At 43.1% G+C, this 21,978-nt stretch overlaps 3 protein-coding genes across 10 annotated transcripts; 1 reads left to right on the top strand and 2 right to left on the bottom strand.

Moving 5' to 3' along the window:
• Positions 1 to 330: 330 nt before the first annotated feature.
• Positions 331 to 6,308, bottom strand: ssx2ipa (synovial sarcoma, X breakpoint 2 interacting protein a). Of its 4 annotated transcripts, XM_037275365.1 has the most exons (15): positions 6,112 to 6,308; positions 5,762 to 5,836; positions 4,903 to 5,043; positions 4,596 to 4,810; positions 4,267 to 4,473; positions 4,070 to 4,180; positions 3,872 to 4,007; positions 3,339 to 3,414; positions 3,083 to 3,263; positions 2,603 to 2,750; positions 2,371 to 2,498; positions 2,108 to 2,281; positions 1,898 to 2,015; positions 849 to 1,008; positions 331 to 729 (listed from the first exon to the last, which is right to left on the bottom strand). In XM_037275365.1, the coding sequence occupies exons 3-15, from the start codon at positions 4,943 to 4,945 to the stop codon at positions 579 to 581; spliced, it is 1,848 nt and encodes a 615-aa protein (XP_037131260.1). In that variant the 5' UTR covers positions 4,946 to 5,043; positions 5,762 to 5,836; positions 6,112 to 6,308; the 3' UTR covers positions 331 to 578. The 4 variants fall into 4 exon arrangements, with proteins under 4 accessions (XP_037131260.1, XP_037131259.1, XP_037131261.1 ...); XM_037275364.1 differs by lacking the exon at positions 5,762 to 5,836; XM_037275366.1 differs by lacking the exon at positions 5,762 to 5,836 and having other exon boundaries at positions 4,596 to 4,753; positions 4,903 to 5,089.
• Positions 6,309 to 6,771: 463 nt separating this feature from the next.
• On the bottom strand, positions 6,772 to 8,889 carry LOC119136722 (chemokine XC receptor 1-like). 2 transcript variants are annotated; one of them, XM_037275422.1, is made up of 2 exons: positions 8,800 to 8,889; positions 6,772 to 8,480 (listed from the first exon to the last, which is right to left on the bottom strand). In XM_037275422.1, exon 2 carries the CDS (start codon positions 8,476 to 8,478, stop codon positions 7,381 to 7,383), a length of 1,098 nt encoding a protein of 365 aa, XP_037131317.1. In that variant the 5' UTR covers positions 8,479 to 8,480; positions 8,800 to 8,889; the 3' UTR covers positions 6,772 to 7,380. The 2 variants fall into 2 exon arrangements, with proteins under 2 accessions (XP_037131317.1, XP_037131318.1); XM_037275423.1 differs by having other exon boundaries at positions 6,772 to 8,562; positions 8,800 to 8,836.
• Positions 8,890 to 9,299: 410 nt separating this feature from the next.
• On the top strand, positions 9,300 to 21,559 carry LOC119136686 (FYVE and coiled-coil domain-containing protein 1-like). 4 transcript variants are annotated; one of them, XM_037275319.1, is made up of 18 exons: positions 9,300 to 9,392; positions 9,835 to 9,910; positions 11,846 to 11,952; positions 12,028 to 12,153; positions 12,563 to 12,669; positions 14,005 to 14,148; positions 14,261 to 14,339; positions 14,414 to 16,819; positions 16,901 to 16,993; positions 17,176 to 17,294; positions 17,491 to 17,658; positions 17,762 to 17,902; positions 18,043 to 18,251; positions 18,343 to 18,478; positions 18,679 to 18,786; positions 19,031 to 19,241; positions 19,313 to 19,422; positions 19,522 to 21,559. In XM_037275319.1, the coding sequence occupies exons 2-18, from the start codon at positions 9,847 to 9,849 to the stop codon at positions 19,571 to 19,573; spliced, it is 4,380 nt and encodes a 1,459-aa protein (XP_037131214.1). In that variant the 5' UTR covers positions 9,300 to 9,392; positions 9,835 to 9,846; the 3' UTR covers positions 19,574 to 21,559. The 4 variants fall into 4 exon arrangements, with proteins under 4 accessions (XP_037131214.1, XP_037131217.1, XP_037131216.1 ...); XM_037275322.1 differs by having other exon boundaries at positions 14,420 to 16,819; XM_037275321.1 differs by lacking the exon at positions 9,300 to 9,392 and adding an exon at positions 9,460 to 9,541.
• The last annotated feature ends 419 nt before the right edge of the window (positions 21,560 to 21,978 follow it).

Below are 21,978 nucleotides of genomic sequence, written 5' to 3' on the forward strand. Positions count from 1 at the left end.
TTTCAACCACTTTAGTACTCGTATCGCTGTGATGAAAAGCGTTACTCTCCACTCTGGATCTTGCTGTTGTCAGTTAAGCACATTGGGTGTCCCAAAGACATTTTATAGTTTTGTTTAAAACGGTTTTACTTTTTTCTTCTCTTGAGCACTCCACTGAAAACTCCTATTTTCTTCAAACCTTTAACAGCTTTGTTTTCGTGGATGAGGTCTGCACATGTTTAGTAAGAAGATGCAATACGTAGTCCACTGGATGTGAAGCAGGGTGCCATCAAATCAATTCTAAATTTGGGCGTTTCTTGCATGAATTAGGAATAAAAGAATGATAAGTGCTTTAAATCAAATAACTATTTATTAATCATCTTATATAGATATTACACAAAAATGTATTGAAGAAATCAACTGACTGTGCATCATCTTATCTTTGAAAACATTTAAGAAAAACAATCATATCAGTACATGGTAAAATTCTCAGCCCCTTTCAGAGCAGACTTTTATAAAGTGCGTTCTTGTTCATTTGGTCACTGATCGGTATGCATGTATGAAAAAAATATTCAAGAGTTCATCAGCCACATTGGCTCTTAAGTGAGGCTGCTCTGATCAGTCTCGAGAGAGAAGATACTCAAGTCTCCATTGTAGACTCTGTTTTTGGCCATGACACGAGAGTCTCTGTCATCTTCCAACGTGCTGCTGGCCTCTTGCCGGCGTACTCGATTTAAACACCCAGAGGAACTGAAACAATGTCCCAAGAATTAGTACGCGCGGAAATAGTTTTGCATTCCCGCGGGCCTCTTCTGGATTTTTCTCTTGGCATAACGCATAATGAGGGCAGATGATAAATGATAGTATACCTAGAGTCTGGGATGAGGTAGAATGCCCGGTTAAGTTCAGCAGTGGATGGCACCATGGTGCTCTGTGCAGGAGCAGGTTTAGCAGTAGAGAACGATGTATAGTTTAGGGATTTGGAAAGCTGGCTTTTCGCCGAAGATGCCCTCGTCTCTGGCTCGCTTCCTAAAATGCAATAAAATAGAGAGCCAAAAAAACAAGCAAACAAAAAAAACACTTCCTTAGATGTGTTATTATTAGGGGTGTAACGATTCATCGATACACATCGATTAATCGATATAATGCTCTACGATTTATTGGCATCGATGCTAAACGTAAACATCGATTTATATCGCCGTGTTTGACCTCGGACGCGACTTTATTTTGAAATCCAGTTCATTGTTGCTTGCTTCCTCTTTCCGGGAGCAGTACGCGGCGTGTTGTGTTGTGAGCAGAGCAGGCACGTGAAAGGGGAGCCGACAACTACGCGGCTCCTGGGCTGGTGCTATGGCTAGTGTCCAAGAAGACGAGGAAATTCGCTCCCCTTTGGGCTTCAAGTCATTCGTTTGGAAGCACTTTGGATTCCAAAGAAAAGATGGCTCAACGGACAATTAAAATTATTGTAAATAAATAGTTCAGTAATGCACTTTAAAGTTAATGGTATTACAAAAAAAGAAAGAATATTCATTTTTCTTTACTTATATGAGAAAAAATATAGGAATTTGATAAAGTTCAGTGTTAAAATAAGCACTTTGTATACTACAATACTCTTGTAATTTCCTAAATAAAGAGTTTGCAGTACCTTGTTGATTTTGCGTATGAATTGTTATAAATCGGGATATTGTTCTATATTTTTTATTTAAAAAAAAAAAAAAAAAAAAAGAAAAAAAAAAAAGAAAATCGATCGTGGAGCACTATATCGTGATGTATCGTGAATGAATCACAGCAGGCTTTAAGATATCGGCAAATATCGTATCGTGAGTCTTTGTATCGATATGATATCGTATCGTGACAAAACCCGCGATTTACACCCCTAGTTATTATGCATGTCCACAAAATAGAGGAAAATACTTACTGATCGATAAGGCACTATAACCATCAGTTGAGGAGCATCTACTCCGGTTGTCAAAGGGGGTCATGTTTAGAAACTGACTTTTCAGCCATGAGGCACGGTCCTCCTCAAAAGCCTTTTTCTGCAGGTGGAATGCAACAACAATTCCAATCTTGACCGTACATTTGAAATAAGTCTTTACTAAAAACAGTGCAAGTGAAGCGATTGGCAAACCTCTCGTCCGAGGCGGATAGCGGCCTCAGTGAAATAGTTTCTCTCCCTCTCAAAATTCCTTTTCTGCTCCTCAAATAGCCTCCATTCCTCTTTGAGCCGCTCCTTCTCTTCCAGAGTGTAGCAGTCACTAAGGAGCCCGGCCGTCTCGTCGTCAAATGACCCGTTCAGTTGTTGCTGCAAAGCGCCCAAGGAGACACGCCTACATTTTATGATAACCGACAATATCTGTATTTGTGCTGCTTACAATCTGTTATAATCGTGACCTGGAGGAGTTGCTGCTGTGTGTGAATGAACTCTTTGCACTGCTGCACTTCGCGCCTCATCCTCTCCATCTCGTCCTCGTGGGTTTCCCTCGGGATCACCTCCTTATTGGACTCTACCTGATTTTTAACTTTGGATCGGGGTAAAATAGAAATGGAATAAAAATAAAATATTTTGGAAATCAACCAAGTTGAGTTTGACTTGAGTGTTTTGGTTACTTTCAATGTTGCATACCTTGGTGGTCCAATTTCTCCATGTGGCTCCTCACTTTCCTCCATTGTTGGCGAATACTGTTGGTGAGCTCCTCCCTCGCTGGGTCACATGACCGGTCCAGTATTTCCTTACTGGAGTCACCTGTCTTCTCCTCCCCATCAGAATCCAACTGAGACACAGAGAATCAAATAGTTGTGTTGAGTGTTTATTTCTAACAAGTTAATCTTCACAATAAAAATGACAAGGTGAAGCACTAACTGTGTTTTTACCGCAATCAGCTAACAGTTAGCATAGCATCTTCCATTTCTTTATAGTTTGTCGTTCAAGTTGGCCTGTGCAACTACGACTCTTATAAGTCAATCTTGGGACTGCAACAGATTTTTTGTTTTGGGGAGGAGACATCTGACAGTGATGTGTTGAGTCTAACACTATAAAATTCAGTTAAGAACTTGAAAATCTTACAAGTAGACTATTTCAGTGACTTTTTTGTGGCACACCTACCGCCTCTTTGCTGTCATCAGTGCCTGCTCCTCTGCATGGCACCTGGCGTGGACTCAACATGTGTACCATTTCTTTTTTCATCTGCTGTAGGACCTTCTTTAGCTCTGCATTCTCCAGCATCAGTGACCGCTGGCTGGCTTCGTAGTCACGCAACATGGACTTATACATCTGCCCTTCGTGACTGCACAAGGTAAATATGTATCCATTTGATATAACAACTTTGTCAAAATGTCACAAAGATGGTTTCTCCCCATACCTGGCTGTGACTTTGGCGGTCTTCCAGTGGCTCCTTTTGCCGTCTGCTCGTCCAATGCAATTCAGCACGTCAATAGCTAATTGTGACAAAAAACATATATTTTCCCGTTACAGTTTGAAGCGTTTTACAACAGCTGTAACAAGCTCCACAAAATTTCAGTTCGAGCACACAGTTTCCAATTTAGCATCGGCTTATGTGGGACAGCTCAGTGGCCAAGTGGTAGAGTGTCTGCCCTGAGACTGGAAGGTTGTGGGTTCAAACCCCAGCTGGGTTATACCAAAGACTATAAAAATGGGACCCATTGCCTCCCTGCTTGGTACTCAGCATTAAGGGTTGGAATTGGGGGGTAAGATCACCAAATGATTCCCAGGCACAGCTCCGCTGCTGCTCACTGCTCCCTTCGGGGATGGGTTAAATGCAGAGACAAATTTCACCACACCCAGATGTGTGTGACAATCATTGGGTCTTTACCTTTTTTTTTTTTTATGATATTCAAAACACACAACATATGTGGAATAAAATAATGTAGTCACCCAATTTTCTATCTCTTCTGTCCACAAGTAGCTGACTGAGACGTTCCTTGAGCTTCGCCGACTCTCTCTCTTTCCTCTTGGCATCGTGGTTGTACTGCGACGCGCGGCTGGCAACTATACTGTGAAGCTTTTGGACCTGCAGTCACACCATTTGTCAGTATTACAATCTGACCAATAGGAGTGCAGCGGGTCATCGACCTCATCTTTCTCAGTCTTCAGGCAACTTTGTAGAGTCTTGATTTTGAGTTGAAGCTGCCTTTCGGTTTCATGTAAACCCGATTTCTCCCGAATGGACAGTTCAAGCTGATCCTGGTGGGAAACATGACAATTATAGCGCGACTGACTCAAAGAATTGAATACGTTTTAAAAAGACACAAAGGACCAGACACACTTGCCCTAAGTCTTGAATTGCTCATCTGCATGTGATCCAAGGTGCTGGACCTCTTGTACTGCTCTTTCTCAAGCTCCTCCAAACTGGCCAGGGTGCGCCTGTGGATCTGCAGCAGCTCGAAAGCAGCGTTCAAAGCGGGCACTGCGCTGAGGCCTGCGGCTCCTGCTGATCTTAGCTCCATGCATGAGGAGAGACCCAGGGAGGAGAACTCCTATGTGTGAGTGTGTGTGTGTGTGGGAGGGGGGGGTGGTTTCGGGGAGAAATAGCTCAACTTCTACAGCACACCACTTCTAACTTGAACCAAAACAATTCATACAGCTCTTGTACTCATACCTGATTGATGTAGGAGATACACTGCGGGATGTTGTCATCTGTGCAAAAGACTGTGAGCAGATTGTAGGAGTTCTTAAACGAAGGCTGCAGTGACACAAGGTTGTTCTGTCTTGACGGGGACATCGTCACATGTGAAATGCTAGAGATCTCATAGGCTCCTGATGAAACAAATCCCAAAATGGCATTAAATCTGGAGTATGACGTGGGCTGCTGATCTAAATGGAGAGCGTGAATATGGGTCACCCTCCAATTTAAAAAAAAAAAAAGAAAAAAAGACAATTCGAAGTGCTCAGAAGAGGAAAATTACCCATAGACGCGTCTCCTGTCGCAGTTGTCCACCACTCTCCCATATCACCAACGCATGAGGACACAAGGATGCTAGGTCACAAGTTATCAGCCACAGAGGATTAGCAGTCAGCTGGTGGATCACAAGCTCCCCCTGGATGCTCTGTGTTGGGAGCATGAAGCTGTGAGATGGAGTGGCAAAGGATAATCTGGACAGAAGGGTTAGGAAGTATAGATCATGGCAGATTAAATGGCAGATGTGCACCAGACAGGGATGATTGGGGTTTTAAAGTAACAAAAAAAAAGGTACAATTCAGCCCCAAATGGTCATCAGCAATCACCGGGCAAATGTAGCATTCCCACTAATGAATCCAACATGCATCTTATTGAAATATGGAAGGAATCCATCACACCTGGAAAAAAACCTCATGCACTCTACAGAGAAAGGCTTCAGGCAATATTTTAACATATTCAGATTAAGATCATCAGAACTATGTCGCAGATCTGCTAACCACTGTGCTACCAGAGCAAGAAAATATTCAAGCAATACTGTGTTTTTAATACTCTGTCTTCAGTGTCGTAACATTAAGATGTCTTACATTGAACCAGCCATACACTCCTGTTATACTGCTAAACCTGTGCTCACATGTCCAGCGCGATATGTTGAGGAACAATGGGAAAATTCAATATTACGAATCAAGCGGTTCCCTTCAAAGAAGTTTTTAAGGCAAACAACTGCAAGCAGACCTGTTTTCTCGGCGCAGTGTTGGTTGTGAAAGTTACATTTTTACAGCATTCGAGAGCGAAGAAAAAAACATACTCTTTGGTTATCTCTGGCAAACAGTCGGGGAACACCCAAACGCAACTCACAGGAGCCTCACCTGGCGAAAACGCTGACGACAGCCAGGCTTCGCTTTGAAGAAGATTATCAAAAAGTTACAGGACACCAAACAACACTGAACGGCATGTAAAGAGTGCAAATAATCTGAAATATTTGAATTATGTAACGCAAAGCCAAGGTCTTAAAATCCTGGCATATCTCCATGAGATCATGGGTTCGGTGTGACAAGCCCAAGGCGAACTACTGAATAGTGAGAAAACGCCCGTCAACGTGAAACCAACCTAAAAAATATGCACAGACCATAACAACATAATTGAAATAAATGAAATAATAAAGATGCAATTATAGTTTTCGTCAATTAGGGGCAAAATGACACACAGACGGACTTACCACTGCAGACATTAAAATGGGTCAACAATTGAGACAAAGTACCGGTAAACTCCAAACGAAACAACGACAAAGTCTGAGTCTGTTCTTTAAATTGTCAAAAGACCACCACGAATGTTCTTGATAAATGAGCGAACTGTGCAACGGTAAACCGCAGCACATTCCATGTTTTTAAGTCTCAAGACCGATTGCCCCGAGCCAAACACTATAATGTTATTGGCGGAGCAGTTGCCAGGCGACCAATGCGCTATCCGCTCATTGGTTAGGACGATTATGCAAATAAGAAAAGGTATCAGGTGCAATGCAATGACGTCATGGAGAAAGTAGCGACACTACGCGTATCGTCCTCAGGTTGGCGTCATAATTTTTTTTAGCAAAGTTTTATTTTTTTTTGTTTAACTTTAATGTGAGAATACAGAAATACATTGTTCAGTGTGCAAAGATAAAAAGGTTCTAAAGATTATATTTAGAAACAATTAAATTTTAGAATAAGAATATTAAAATAGTAATTCGCTTAATTAATTTTAATAACGTGAGAGTACAGAAATTCATTGTTTATTGTGCAAGGATCCTAAAGGTTCTAAAGATTATATTTAAAAAAACAAGATATTAGAATGAGTATGTTAAAATAATAATTTGTTTAATTTGAAGGAACCAAACAGTTTTATGCAACCTTAAAATTGCCAGTGTTTAATTGATTCTATTTTATCATTGATTTTATTTATTAGAAATAATTTTAACAGCTTCTCCTAACCAAATAGAATGACTTAATTCATGGATAATATGTAACCTGCCTTTTAAGATATACAATCAGTAATCTTTATGGCAGATATATAATTTCCAATAAACATATGTACGTAGGCGTTTGTTTCAAGGGCCACACGGTTAAAATTGATAGAACAGCGCTCTCTGTTGGCTAATAATAGGTAGTATATTTTTCATGTCTGAAGTTGCTGGTCTCACCCTCCAGAGAAGGCGTCAGACATTTTTCTCCACCGGGGTTAAAGGGTTCTTGACCAATACAAATATGCATATTCCATAATTACATCAAGCCATTAAAATATGTTTGGGGAAAAGAAAATACAATTAAAACATTGATATTTTTCTAACAGAATTAAATTAGAAAATTGCCAAAGTGACTTTTCCCCCCTCAATTTACAACACTGACATTTTTTTTTGTTGATCAAATCGAACAGTTTACAAGCAGTTTAAAAATGGGTTTAAAAGAGGTTTCAGATAGCTATTTTACATCATATAGAAGAGGTTGCTGAGCTACACACAGAGTTCATCCCCGCTTGACAGAGATGTGATCACCAGACGGCTACGATGCCCGCTTGCGTTGCCTGCGCCGCCACCATCGCCGCCACCATCGCCCTGACGCCAACACCCCATCATCTTCTTCAAGTGGCGTTTAAACTTGGAGCCCACTAGCACGTAGAAGATGGGGTTAAGGCAGCAGTGCGAGAAGGCCAACAGTCTGCTGATGTGAAAGATGAAGTCCAGAAGGTTGTGGCTAGTGCAGTGCCTCGCCAGAGTTTCAGAATCCACAGGCCTCTGAGGCCAAAAACGGAAAGATTTAACAAAGATTGTGACATTATAGGGAGCCCAGCCCACAAAGAAAAGAAGCATGAGAGTGAAAATCAACTTTAAAGTTTTGTTTTTGCGTCTTCTCGCTGGAGTACGAAGTAGTCTGCATATGATCTGACAGTAGCAGCAGAGAAACACGCCTGAGATGAGGCAAAAAAGAAAGTTCTGCTGGTAGATTCCCCACAAGCTGCTGGCGGATTCTGTATATTCGCAGTAACTCTCACCACTATGCTCCACGATGGTGGTGAGGACAAAGGCTGGGACAGCCACCAGGATGCTGGTGCCCCAGATGAGCATGCACGGCAGCAGGCTCCAGATACCTGCTGCTGACACGAGGCCGGACAGGGGGTTGATAACAGCAGCGTGGCGCTGGGCCGTCATGGCGATGAGGAGTAGGCCGCTGCTGGAAAATCCCACGTTGAATACGTAGCTCACCAACTTGCATGCGGTTTCTCCTAGAGCCCAGCCCCAGGCGTGGTAGTAGGCCCAAAATGGCAGCGCCGTGGCAAATAGGAAGTCAGACACAGCCAGGTTGACGATGAGGGCGTTGGTGAGGGTTTTGACATTCTCGTACTTGAGTACAATTGCCACCACCAAGCCGTTACCCAGCAGACCAAAGACTGCCACTAAGGAAAAGAAAAGAGGACTGGAGACCTTGCTAAAATGTGCCAGGGTGCTTGCATTACACATTTCATCTGGGTAGTCTTCATCATAATTATATGTCCAGTCAGAGGTTATTGGTGGTCTTGCTGTGATAGTGGGGACTTCTTCAACTGCAGCCATTTCTACCGAGGTGAGAAGATGACATTAAGTTAGGTCCAAAGGTATTTGGACACCGTCTGCATACAACGGATTCTATGGGTACATCTGACAATAAAGTCATAATGTTAGAAGACAAGTATAATATTAATATACATTAATTCACACAAAATAGCATTAATCTAAATGAGAGAAAGTAGAAAGTCCCATTTAAATAGTCTTCATGTGTTACCAAAAAACCCAAGTAATATCCATTTATTAACACTATTACCACATTTAAAAAGTGTAAAAACCTTCATGAAACATCCCTCATTAAATGATAAAATAATGTCAATAATATCGTACCTGCACAAATGTACTGCACGCACCGGAGTCTTGGTTATGTTTCCCTAATTTGACCCACAAAGCTGTGAACATCAATTTCACATGCTCGACACCCACCTTGGAGTTTCCCCGCTATGGTTTTTAAACTATATATATATATTCTCTACAATTTTTTAACATAAAATGTGACGCTCCCATAAACAGTATTGTTGTTTCTTGTGCGAGTTATAAATATATGTAAAAAAATAAACAGTTTTTTTTCCGTACTGTTTCTTCATTCCAAGATCGAGTAATAATACATTATAGTTTAATAATTTTGGATCACATTTTCTTTAACTCTTCATTTTTACATTTGAGAAGACATAAGTTTCAAGTTTTTTTAAAGCGACTTTTAAGTTGTTGTTTTTTTAATTTCCTAAACATTCCTTTTAGTTGTTTATTTATGTCTCTCAACCAAACTTGGGTGTTTTTTTTTTTTTTTTTTTTTAGACCCTCGGTCATCCCGGTTGGTCAGTGTTTCCTGTCAGTCATGCAATCATACCCGCCCCCTATCAGGGGCAGGATTCCGTCTGAAAACAATATTGTGTAGTGGTCGCTAGACTATTTCACCTCAAGTAAGTCTGATTTTATCAATGTTTCCGAGCATGGGTATTTTTTCCGCTCTCTTTTACCACCATCTTGACCGCCAGGTCGACTGTTTAAAAATTTTCAGCACCCGGAAGTGGAGAGTCAATAGCAGGTGGCTGTGCTAAAAATAGCATTGGTACGTCTCCTCCATTGACGCATTGATGTCACGTTTATAGAGGCTCATAAATGACATAAAAACATTGACGGAACAGCTAAGCTATTGCAAAAGCTGCTGGTTATATGGCCTGCGTTGTCTTAATTGCCGCTTGTCAGCAGGGGAACTCTGCTGAAAAGTAAACTACTTAACCCACAGTAGCTGCTCAGTCTGACGAACTTACTTAGTGTCTTTCAGGTTACAAAAAGACAGAGCATTATGGTGTGTTGTATTGTTTGGAGTAACAACGTTTCTTTGTGAAATGTCTCTTGCAGAACTGGTCCACAATGACCTCCTCAGGCTCATCAGTTGGCCAAAATCAGCTGCATAGGATCATCAGAGATCTCCATGGTAAAAAAGATACACACAATCTGCGCCAGGTTTCTGTTAAGATATATTTATTTTTGTGGTGGTAGTCTGCATTCTGCAAAACATTCCTGTGTGGTTAGCACATCTGCCCCGCAGTTGGGCTGGGTTTTGAATCACTACTTGAGCCTCCCTGCATGGAAGACCCAAAAGTGCAGAAATGAGATCCTACATTAAAGGGTACCTTTGGTCAACCTGTGTAAGGCAGGCACTGATTTAGTATAAAGTAAATGTACAATATCAAAAAAGAAATAACATAACACCTCTTAGGGACAAGAGATATATAGCCTGAAACATTGCCGTTTGACCGGCACTTTTGCTGCCTGGGGAAGAAATATGGCGCCCCGGATATGACGTCACCAAGTTGATTCCGTTTTGTACAAATCAGCTTCCAAACATTTACTTAAAAGACCAATTGATCATAGCCGTTACTAAAATCACTTAACAAGAAACTGACTTCCCTGGCAAAATGCGCTTGTCCGCCATGACAGGAAACCAATGTAAACAAACCACAATAATCGCCCAGTAATTTATCAAAACCAGCTCAGTGGCCTAGTGGTAGAGTGTCCGCCCTGAGACTGGAAGGTTGTGGGTTCAAACCCCGGCCGGGTCATACCAAAGACTATAAAAATGGGACCCATTGTCTCCCTGCTTGGCACTCAGCATTAAGGGTTGGAATTGGGGGGTTAGATCACCAACTGATTCCCGAGCGCGGCACCGCTGCTGCTCACTGCTCCCCTCTCCCCCAGGGGATGGATTAAAATCACACGGGGATGGGTTAAATGCAGAGGACAAATTTCACCACACCCAGGTGTGTGTGTGTGACGATCATTGGGACTTTAATCTTTTAAAAATAGGGGACCAAAACTGCTTGTCACAGATACATACCTGTCTCAGAACGGCAATGTTGTGTCTCTGGGATCTCTTTTCATGACGCTGCTGCCTTTTCACATCAGTTTTTACGGGCAAAAATTGTTGGCACTGCCCAGGGATGAAGACGTTTTTTCTCTTTCAAAGCAAGGGTCCTGTTAATCACATCGGCTGCGAAGCAATTCTCGTCAAAATGTTCCTCACAAACCACGGAATTACTGCCAAAAGGGAAAGTTTTCATCGTGTGACCTGTTCCTAGATTGTGCAACCATTGTTTACAGATCCTTTTACGATCATAATTGCTTGGCATTGGCACACGGAAGAAGTGTTTGTCTTTGTTTTTCCGTTTGTTATTATAACATCCGAATGCTTTACACTGCGCCATGTTGCGTGATCCACAATACTACTGACACCCACTGAATCCGTGCTCCGTGACCCAGCCCAGATTCTCCCGGAGTTCATTGCCTGCACCAACGCTGGGGACGAGATTGGAGCCAGCCAAGATGCTATCAAATTGCTGACGTCACGCAGCTGCCTGATCCGGGCCACAAACTAAGCAACATGGATGCTCCCAGTATTTCCATGTCACACTTACTAAAAGCCATTTATTTCCTACATGAGTTGCTTTTTTTAAATAAACTTCAGGGATTTGATTAAGCCATATTCGTAGAATAGAAAAGTGTTAACATTGCTAATGACTAAAGGTACCCTTTAAGCCAATTTTGGTGGTGGTCCTATCAGAGGACGCAAATGACAAAGCAGTGATTATTTATATAATATACAATACAAATCTTTATGCATAATAATACCAAATCAAAATATGCATGGAGAATGCACAGATGCAGTCTACAAAAACAACTGTAGAAAAATCACAGCAAAGTCCAGTAATATAATAAAAATATGAAAATTATACAGATATAAACGAATCCAAAAATCTTGGATACAGGTAAAGTGAACCGCAATAGAGTCAGAAACAACTGTATTTTGTTTTCTTTTTAGCATTCTTTGTAAGAAACAGCAAACATATATGATGCCTTTTCTTTTTGTTAGATGCTGTTTTTCAGCTGAGCCAAGAGCACAAAGACCTCGCCGAGCCCGTGACCGACGACAGCACCAACCTGCGCAAGTTTTTCTACAAACTCGAATACCTGCTACAGGTACGATACCTGATAATCATAATGAATAATATTGAGAATCGACAGTAGTATAATACAACACTGTATGATTTTCAGTTTGACCTGAAGGAGAAGACAACCTTTCTTGGCCAGAGAAAAGACTACTGGGATTACTTCTGCGACTGCCTGATTAAGATCAAGGGCGTTAATGATGGCATCCGTTTTGTAAAGTCTATCCCCGAGGTAATCCCGCTCTGCAACACACACATGCGCACACCTGAGACGCTGTATGCCGTGTGCGACGAGCACGGACGCAAATACGCAGAGCGTATTATCATGTAACTAATCCCTCGGTCAGTCACTCTGGACCGATTCATTTACCTTCTTTCACCCACGACTCATCTTCATTCCTTCCTTTCTTCGCTTGTTCCTTGGAATTCACAGCGGTGAGCAACTCAGTATCTTAAAAATACGGTATTAAAATGATGAAGTGCACTCGGCTAACTTTGTTATATTTACTATTTAGTTTCTTCATTGGGTTTTATTGGAAACAATTTTTTTTTGCCTATTTTAATTTTATTTTGTCATTTTATTGTCATGTCTAAAGGGAAATAAAAATTTCACACTGCTTTTTATTTTTATGTGTTCTCAGTTGAAAACCTCATTGGGCAAAGGAAGAGCCTTCATTCGCTACGCGTTGGTTCATCAACGACTTGCCGACACACTCCAGCAGTGTCTCATCAATGAGAAAGTCACAAGGTGAGTAGTGTTTATATTTTTCAAGGAAGCGTGACTTCCTCTTTTTGATTTGTGACTTGGTTCTCCTTTCAAGCGAACATACACCTCCTTTCACCCGTACCACCATTACTCACTTCCCACTCTGGAATTAGTGCATTTAATGGGATATTTATTCTAAGCCTGATGAATGCAAACTAGTGTCTAGCCTTTTTTTCATTTTGTTTTAGAAAAGTGCTATTTACAAATCTACTTTTTTTTCATATATTTTAAAACTGAATGTATGACCTGACAGTAGAATATTTTTAAAATGCCTCTAATTTATTTAATTCTCATTTTAAAACTTAAAATAAACACGGCAAGAAGAGTAGCCAATCAGAGGCTGTTGTGGCTGAGGGCGTGTCCAAAGACGTATCCCACTCGTTTGTCGTACGCGCTGAGGACACCTCAAATCAAAAGTCAAAGTCAGCTTTATTGTCAATCCCTTCATATGTCAAGACACACAAAGAAACCGAAATTCCGTTTCCTCCATCCCACGGTGACGAGACATACAAGTAGGCGACACAAAACAAAAACAAGAAGGCACAAACCATAAATAATAAATAAAATAAATAAAATGAGCGATGAATAAAAACAGACCAATAACCCATTGAATATGAGGGGCAAAACCGAGCCAGTGAGCATACAGCAAGAACAGGACGCTACACTGAAAGGGGGAGCGAGTTCAGGATCCTAACAGCCTGGAGTACGAAGCTGTTGGAAAGTCTGGTGGTGCGGGAGCGCAGGCTCCTGTACCGCCTCCCAGAGGGCAGAAGTTCAAACAAAGAGTGAGCGGGGTGACTCACATCACTCACAATCTTGGTCGCCTTGCGGGTGAGATGGGAGGTGTAAATGTCCTTCAAGGAGGGGAGAGAAGCACCAATAGTCTTACTAGCCGTTTTCACAATGCGCTGCAGGGCCTTCAAGTCTTGGTCAGTGCAGCTGCCACCCCAGACAGCAATACAGCTGGAGAGGACGCTCTCAATGGTGCCGCGGTAAAAAGTAGTCATGACGGCCGGAGGAGTCCCCGCTCGCCTGAGTTTCCGAAGGAAGTACAGGCGGCGCTGGGCCTTCTTCGCCAGCGACGCGGTGTTGGTGGACCAGGAGAGATCCTCACTGATGTGCACCCCCAGGATGTGTAATGTAAACACAAATGTAAACAAGTCCTGTAGTTCAAGTCAAAGTCAAGTCTCATGAGTATCAAGTCCAATTGAGTCTGTTGTAAGTTTTTAGCCAAGTTTGTCACAAGTCCTAAAATTGCCAACTCAAGTCCGACTCGTGTAATGTGACTCAAGTTCCCCATCATGTTGTCTTCCTTAGTGACTGGTATTACGCCCGGAGTCCCTTCCTCGACCCAAACCTGACCTCAGACATCATAAACCACCTGTACGAGCTCAACCAGATCCAATTTGACGTTGCAGCTCGGGGTTACGATCTGGACATTGATTGGCCGGCCTTTGCTAGGTAACCGATGCGCACTTGTCGCCCCCCCCCCCCAAATTCAACCTTGATAGACAGCCATTTTTAACAGATGTGAATTACAAAACATAACTTTCCCCTTTTGATCTCACGAAAGACGGACGTTAGGGGCCGGCTCAGCATCACTCCTGTGGAAACCCCCCAGTCGTTGCTCCAGCATCAACAGTCTGATCCAGGTATAAAGCACGATGAATGAAATGCATTATTTATTTGAATATGATATGGAGGACTTCTTCCATCAACCATCCAGTCACAGGAGGTCCGCGTTCCAGATTTGAATCTCCGTGGGGATCTTGCACAAGCAGAACCATCCCTTCGCAGTGTTGCAGAGAATCTGCGCCTTGAGCTCGACCAATCTGAGGTCAGGCAGCAAGAGCTTCTGAGACAGGTGGAGGAATTAGGCAAAGAGCCGGCCCATCTGAAAGATGTGGTTAAGAACCTTAAGGAGCAGTTGGTAGCAGCTCAGAAAACTACCAGTTTGCCGAATCCTTCCGCTAGCATGGACGTCCGTAACCACTATCAAACATGTTGGGATGAAAAAAACTGTGAACTTCAAGACAGACTTGCAGCCACTGAGAACAAAAATATGGAGCTTCTCTCTAAGCTGGATGAGACTATAAAAGAAAAGGGCAAACAAACATCCAGTTTTTGCGAATCAGCCTGGAAGATCCAAGAACTCCTGGAGAAACTTAAGTCAACAGAGGAGAAGAGGCTGGAGGCCAAGAGAGAGGCTGAGGACCGGGCCAGGTATTGTGATCGTGTGTCTCAGGAGCTGAAATTGAGGGAGGAGGAGTTGAGGACCTGCACGGAGAAACTGGCTGACGTTAAATCCCGTGGCCAGGACGAGCGAGCTGAGACCCTCAAGCGCTTGGAGGAGCTCCAGGGTGCCGTCGGTCGCATTCAGGGCGCGTTGACGCTGAAAGAGAAGGAGAGCGGCAATTTACGAGCGCAGCTTCAGGGTTTGCAAGCCTCGCTAGAGTGTCGAGAACGCCAAGCAGATGAACTGAGACGGAGGCTGCAGGAGGAGCGTGACGAGATCGAGCGCAGATGTACCGATAGAGATAGCCAGAATGAAACGCTGGAAGTTCAACTGCTGGACTTACGAAAAACCCTAAAAAGCCGAGAGAGGGAACTTTCTGTTAGCTCAGAGAAAATCAAGCATTTGGAAGAACATCTGGAGAAGGTAAACATGGAGAAAGAGAGTTTGAGTTTTAGACTCGAGGACATCGATCTGAATGCCAGCGTAGAAACCGGAAACCTTGATAACTGCAGATCTCAGTGCTGCGAACTTAAGGGTATAAACACTGCGCTACTGCAAGCGGTCAAAAAGAGTGAGGACAGCGTCGTAGAGCTGACTCAGGGAAGGGAAGCCTTGTTAGACCAGCTCGCCATTCTGAGGGCTTCTGAGAAGCACCTAAAGGGAAGGCTGGAAGCTGCCGATTTGTGCACTGAAGACCGCGAGAAGAAGTTTCTGGATGAAAACTGCCATTTGGAGGAGCTTGTCCAGAAGGCTCTTCTTGAGAAACAGCGATTGGAAGCTCAACAGAAGAGTGTGGAACAGGAAAATTTGGACCTCCTTGAAGTTCAGTCCTCATTGAAAAAACAACTCACTGAGGCTCAAGAGGAGGTGGACTTGCTTAACGCTAAAGTGTCCAACCTGGATGAGAACCTCACAGGATCCCAAAAAAGCCATGCGGAGCTGCTGATGAAATTCCAGCAAATGGAAGTCAAGCTCAAAGACCAGACAGCTAAATGTGGTCTTCTACAGGAACGTGTTGAGGAACTGGAAAGCAGGACCTCAGAGCAACATGATGAAAAAGGAGCGGCGGAGAGCAATGAAAAAACACCAAAGCTCCACGAGGAACATTTAACCCCTGATAGCAAAGAGGCTCCGTTCAGGCTGGTGATTGCTGAGGCTCAACTGGAGCTCAACCTTCGGGAGGTGCATCGACTTAGGGAGGAGGTGGTGGAGCTCAGGGCTCAACTCCTGGCTGGGACGGAGGAGAAGATGAAAGCTCAGGCCTTTCAGGAGGTGACCGAAGCGTCCAGAGAGGACCTACGAGTTTTGGTGGAACAGCTCAAGGGTCAAGTGGAGGAGCTGAACCGGCAACACGTAGATGAGATCCTGCGTTCTCGTGAGCGTGAGGAAGCGCTGATCCGGGAGCGAGACTGCGAGGCCCTAGCTCGGGCAGGCCTGGCTGCCGAGGTGACGGCTAACAAGGAGGAGCTGCACATTCTCAAGCAACGCTATGATGCCTTGTGCCTGGAGAACAGCGAGTCCGGGGAGGCCCTGCACCGAGCCAACACCGAAACCGCTGAGCTCGGAGTTCGAGTGTGCACACTGACGGCCGAGAACGAAGAAGCTCGTCTGCGATTGGAGACCCACTCCAAGAGGCGGCAAGCGCTGGAGGAGGAGGCCGCGCAGGAGGCGACCAGGATAGATGCTTGCACGGAGCAGCTCCGCCAAGAGAATCAGCAACTCGTCGGCAAGCTCCGTCACCAGGATGACCTTTGGGCCATGACGCAGAAGCTGCAAGAGGAGCTGACCAAAGTCCAAGAGGAGGCAGAGGTGCTGCAGGAGAAGAGCCGCCAAGAGATCGAAGCGCTCCGGCTGGAGCTCAGCAGCCAGGCCATCAGTCACAGCAGTCAACTGCAGGTCAGACTCACAACGCAGATATTTTAAGCTAGTAGCAAGGCTGTTAGCATCATAATAGCAACATGATGTGTTGTCATTCAGAGTGTCAACGAAGAGTTGATGGATGAGAGGTTACAGATGATGAGCGAGCAGGAGAAAGCAGTCGAAGTAGAAAAGCAACTCAAGCGCTGGAAGGTGAGAGAATATATTGGTAGAGAGAGATATTAAAATAAAAATATGAGCTGTTCTTAACTGTATTGATACCGTGAATAACATTTTGAAAAATAAGCTTTCTGACAACGTCAATTGCCCTTGTACAGACATAATGCAAGTGTCCCATTGACCTTTGTATGTACTTTATGTGTGACTATTGCCAGACTGAGGTGCAACGATACCGGCAACACCTTGCTGAGAAAACCATTCAGTTGGCCCAGTCGGAAAATCTCCTTCAGCAGAAAGAGGACGAGCTTATCCAACTGAGAAAGAATTTATCAAGGTGAGATATTGTTTGCATTTACTGTACTTTATTTCTAAATATTGAATGCTGTTTGTTTGCAATTATCACAGTGTTGTGTTATTCCTCAACAATTTTCTTTTTTTAACAATTTAGACATAAAAATAAGAACAGCAGAGAAGTCGTCCTCTTTTTGTTTTTTGTCTTTGTCGCTAATTGCCTGGTATTTTGCCCAAAGATGCCAGGAGGAGCTTGACATGACTCAGCGGGCTTGTCAGGAGCTGAGGGACACTCTGAGGAAGGTCACGCTGGACAAGCAGAACTTAGATCTGAGGACGGCAGCCGAACTGGACGACCTCTATCGCACCAAGGTCAACCTGGAGGAAAGGCTGGTGGAGCTCATCAGGTACACGGATTTATGTAAATGAAAACTGGATTTTGAAGCCCAAGATTTTTTTTGTCTTTAGCTGTTTTAGTTTGTAAATGCTTTTTCAACAATATCTGTACAGGGACAAAGATGCGCTGTGGCAGAAGACGGACGCGTTGGAGTTTGAGCAGAAACTGCGCGACGAGGAGACGGAGCGTGACGTCAACTACTGCCTGGGCTGCCACACGCCGTTCGGCTGGTTGCTCCGCAAGCACAGCTGCAGGTCGGAGGGACACAACATTACCGGCAGACTCTGCACACTGTGCATTTGTTGTTTAACTTGCTATTTTCCAGGTTTAACAAAATATCTGAAGAAAATATAAACTGTCGGAGATGCATGATAAAAAGAACATTTCTCCCTAGATCTTGTGGCCGTCCCTTCTGCCATTATTGCCTGGCCAATGCAGCTAGTTACCAGATGGGCGGTACCAGAGAGCTCTGCTGCCGGGATTGCCGTAACCAGGTCAGTGGAGAGGAAGAGCGCCCCCCGCAGGAGGACACCTTTACCAGCACGCCGGGCTCTGCGATCGGCCGACTGCTGCAGCCTCTGAGAGCCGTGACGAGCCTCTTGGGTAAAGGAGGAGTCTGTTTGCCATCATACATGACGCGGTGTTCAAGTTAGTTGACTGCTGAGTAGGGTGAATTTTTTTTTTCCTCCCCCAGGAGTGGATGAAGGCGACAAGCAGGAGGATGGAATATTTGACATCATCACAGAGGAGGAAGTGAGCGGCATCTCCGACGGTGACTCGTTTGTCACCGCCTGCTCTTCTGGACATGGACAGGAGGAGGCAACACAATTGTATGTACTGTATCTCATTTGGCTTGGCTGTTTACGCCTTCGCTTTATGACAAATAAAAATTCCTAAGCATGAGTACCGCCGTGTAGGTTGCAGTTTAAATGCATTGCAATAGAAATACCTGTCAAGGAAAAATTGTCATATGCGTAGCCCCAATGATTACAGTTTGTATTCTGCTTTTGTGTTTTCTTGTCTTGTGCAGAAGCTGCAGCAGTGCCAGCACAGGAGACTTGTCGTCGGAAGTCCTCGAGGATCAGCGTGGCGCCATGCAGGATGCAGAGATCTGCCTGCTCAAGTCAGGAGAACTGACGTAAATTGACATCTTTTTTTTTCTTTTTCCACAGAGTCCTGTTTACTCGCTGTCATGTGTTTTCTTATGTTTTGGGTCATGATCAATGTCAAAACGGGAAGGGAGAAATGAAGTGAAACGACACTTGTGCAATGAATACATCACCTGACATGACAAAACCGTACAGAGAAGTTTTACTTCACTGTTAAGTTTACGTAAGCAATCCTTTCAGAAAAACAGAAATATAGTTTTCTTCTTGCCTTAGGTTGACGTCTTGCTTCGCATTGGACGACATATCGAGTTTTGGCGACAGCTCGAGGGAGCTCTTCATCAAGTCCAACTGTTACAGCACTGTGCCCATCAGCGCCGGCTGGTCGGGCGCCACCGTCTGCTGGACGTTTACCTCAGAACCCAAAGGCATTTCCTTCAGTGTTGTTTTCCAGGAGAGTGCACAGACTACATTGGAGCAGGCCAAGGTGGCACATATACTGTACACACACACACACATGTAATATGTCTCAAAGCTTTAAGTCCTCTCCTTTGTCAGGTCTTGATCCCACTGACTCGCTGCAACTCCCATAAGGAGACAATAAGGGGAGAAATGAAAGTTCGAAAAGCAGGAGAATACATACTCATCTTTGATAACTCCTTTTCGAGGTTAGTCCTCATGCTGGTATCACCACTTTTTTTTCTTCTTAAGCTTATAACAAAAAGCATCACATCACGAACCCAGCATGACGTGCTCCTATCTTCCAGGTTCATCTCCAAGCGGGTGATGTATCATCTGGCTGTGGATGCCCTCCCTTGAGAGGGAAAGTAAGTCAATCAGGTGTTGATGCGTCCATCGGTGACGTCGGGAGTGGAAGGTAACATGAAGCAGTCTGCTTTGACGCACTTTAGAAATGATATGGACTAAGCAAAATTAGCTGATGCAATCATAGGAAAACTGGACACAATAGCCGCAACTGATTACACTGTACAGCTGTATATTTTTGTGGTTAACACGAGTTAATATGATTTGTTGTGATATTAACCAGAGTATGGCTTTTTAAGATACCACACGTTTCTCATCTGCTGTTTGTAATTAAATAATAAGCCTTTTTGGGGGAAGTTGCATATCGTCACCATTCTAAATTAATGGCCCAACTGGTTTTCAGTTTTTCAGAAGAAACAGAAAACTGAACCAAATAAAGATTGTATTATATTTAATAAGAATTTTATGGTAGTGGTCAAATTGAATTATCTGCTTAATGTAGCCAATTTTAGGTGGTCAGCATCCATAGGAAATGTTTTTAAAAAAATAATAATTTTGTCAAAATATGATTTAGACCATCATTTTAAGAGGATGACAATATTGTTTTTAGTGGTCGCTTTGAAAAAGACTACTGTTCTCACTTAGAATGGGAACGTTTTCACTCGACTGTTCGTCGAGAATCCTCACATTTCAGTGAATGCAACTTATAATTGTCACAGAGATTTCTGTTATCATCTTGATTGTTCCTTAAAAATAATAAGATGATCCTTCCAGCAAATATATATGTTGTCGAATTAACTTATTCATCACATTGATGAAAAAAATTGTTTTTCATTCAAATGACCACAAACGCTATGGTTTTGATGTCACACAATTGTATTTTAAGCCTTTATTTCACTAACGCTGTCCAAATCGTGTTCTTAAGATACATTTCTCTTTGGTTGCCTTTTACTATTGTCAAAAGTGATTGGAAGCGGGACGGCATAATGAAATTATGAGGACATCTGCAAAGATGATGCAATACTATATATTTGTAACAATGACCAACTATTGGTCTAGTATGTTTCTCAGTGCAACTATTAATAGATGATGCCCCGCGCCATGCAACTATTATGAAACCCCGCAATGAAACGGTTCTCAATAGATATTAAAACCCAGTGTAGTTCTGAAGTCTCTGAACTCAGGTGGATCAACAATTAGTTGGCAGGGCAGCAGCACATGCGTCAGCATCCCGGAAAAGGCTTTGGCTGATCCGATCAAGGATGAATCTCACAGGTAGAAGCTGTTCTTAAGAAGATTCCTTGTTATTGTTGATGGCATGTGAGCAAGCATTGAAGCATGAGACTTAAGACTCCTTTCTTGTCTGACATTCAAGTTGGATCCACCATTGACAAAATTGCTAAACTTAGGTACTGACACAGAATTTAGCCAGTTTTTAACCCAATTCTATGTTTGGGCTCTTAGTTGCTTTGGTTGGTTGTTATACTGTGAAGATCCTAGAAACATAGTTTGGAGGATATGTATTTGGACTACAATAGCCTCCAAAAAGGTAGCGTGGTACCCCAGAAAAGTGGTTGGAGGAGGATCATAAAAACCTACTGCATAATGTGCTTTCAGTAATTGAACAAAAACCTGAATTTACTTTTTATACTGGTTTATATTGCAATTTTTTTTACTGACTAAAATAACACAAAGCAAATTAAGAATCTAAATGTCTCATTGTTCAACTACTGTACTTTGAAATGAAAGTATTTTTTGTACTCTATTCAATACACTATGCTGTATATTGCCAAATATATTGGAGAAATGTGAATTGTAACATTGGAAATATTCTATTGAAATGAATAATGCATTTTTAAAGACGTTCATTTTGCTTCTGTGACATGACGTCGGCACGTTTTCTTTCTCTTCCCTGTTACCACTTGTTGTGCTACTTTACAGAGGTCACACAGGACATTTTAATCATTGTTGACTGGATTGAAATGTTTACATACTGAATATTTATTTTAGGATGTATTAATAAAAAACATTTAAGCGTGCTATTCAGGCGTGATTTATGTATCGCGTACATTCCCCACCTTTTATTTCATGAATAATTCACACTTGATACTCAAGTTCAAGCAGTGGACCGACTGGTTTGTGTATGGTATCGCTTTTGCTTGCTTTCCCATCCCCTTGTGTGTTTGTGCTGGCTGTATACACTATTTGTGAGGTGTGTTATTCTAGCTAGGTGCCGTCGGACAGAGGCCGCCGCTGTTCCTCAAGGTTGATGATCTCATTGTAAATCATGTCACAATCGCCCATCCATCTCCGAGCGCGCTCTGTTCTCGCCTTCCCTTCTCTTCCCTTTCGTTTCCTGCGACTGCGCACGCGCATGTACGTGTGTGTGCGCGCGCTGCATGTTAATTCTGGCTCGCCATCCGCAGATGGGCACATTGGAACGTACACACACATGCTGA

This window comes from Syngnathus acus, chromosome 17, assembly GCF_901709675.1.
Source record: "Syngnathus acus chromosome 17, fSynAcu1.2, whole genome shotgun sequence".
Taxonomy (NCBI): domain Eukaryota; kingdom Metazoa; phylum Chordata; class Actinopteri; order Syngnathiformes; family Syngnathidae; genus Syngnathus; species Syngnathus acus.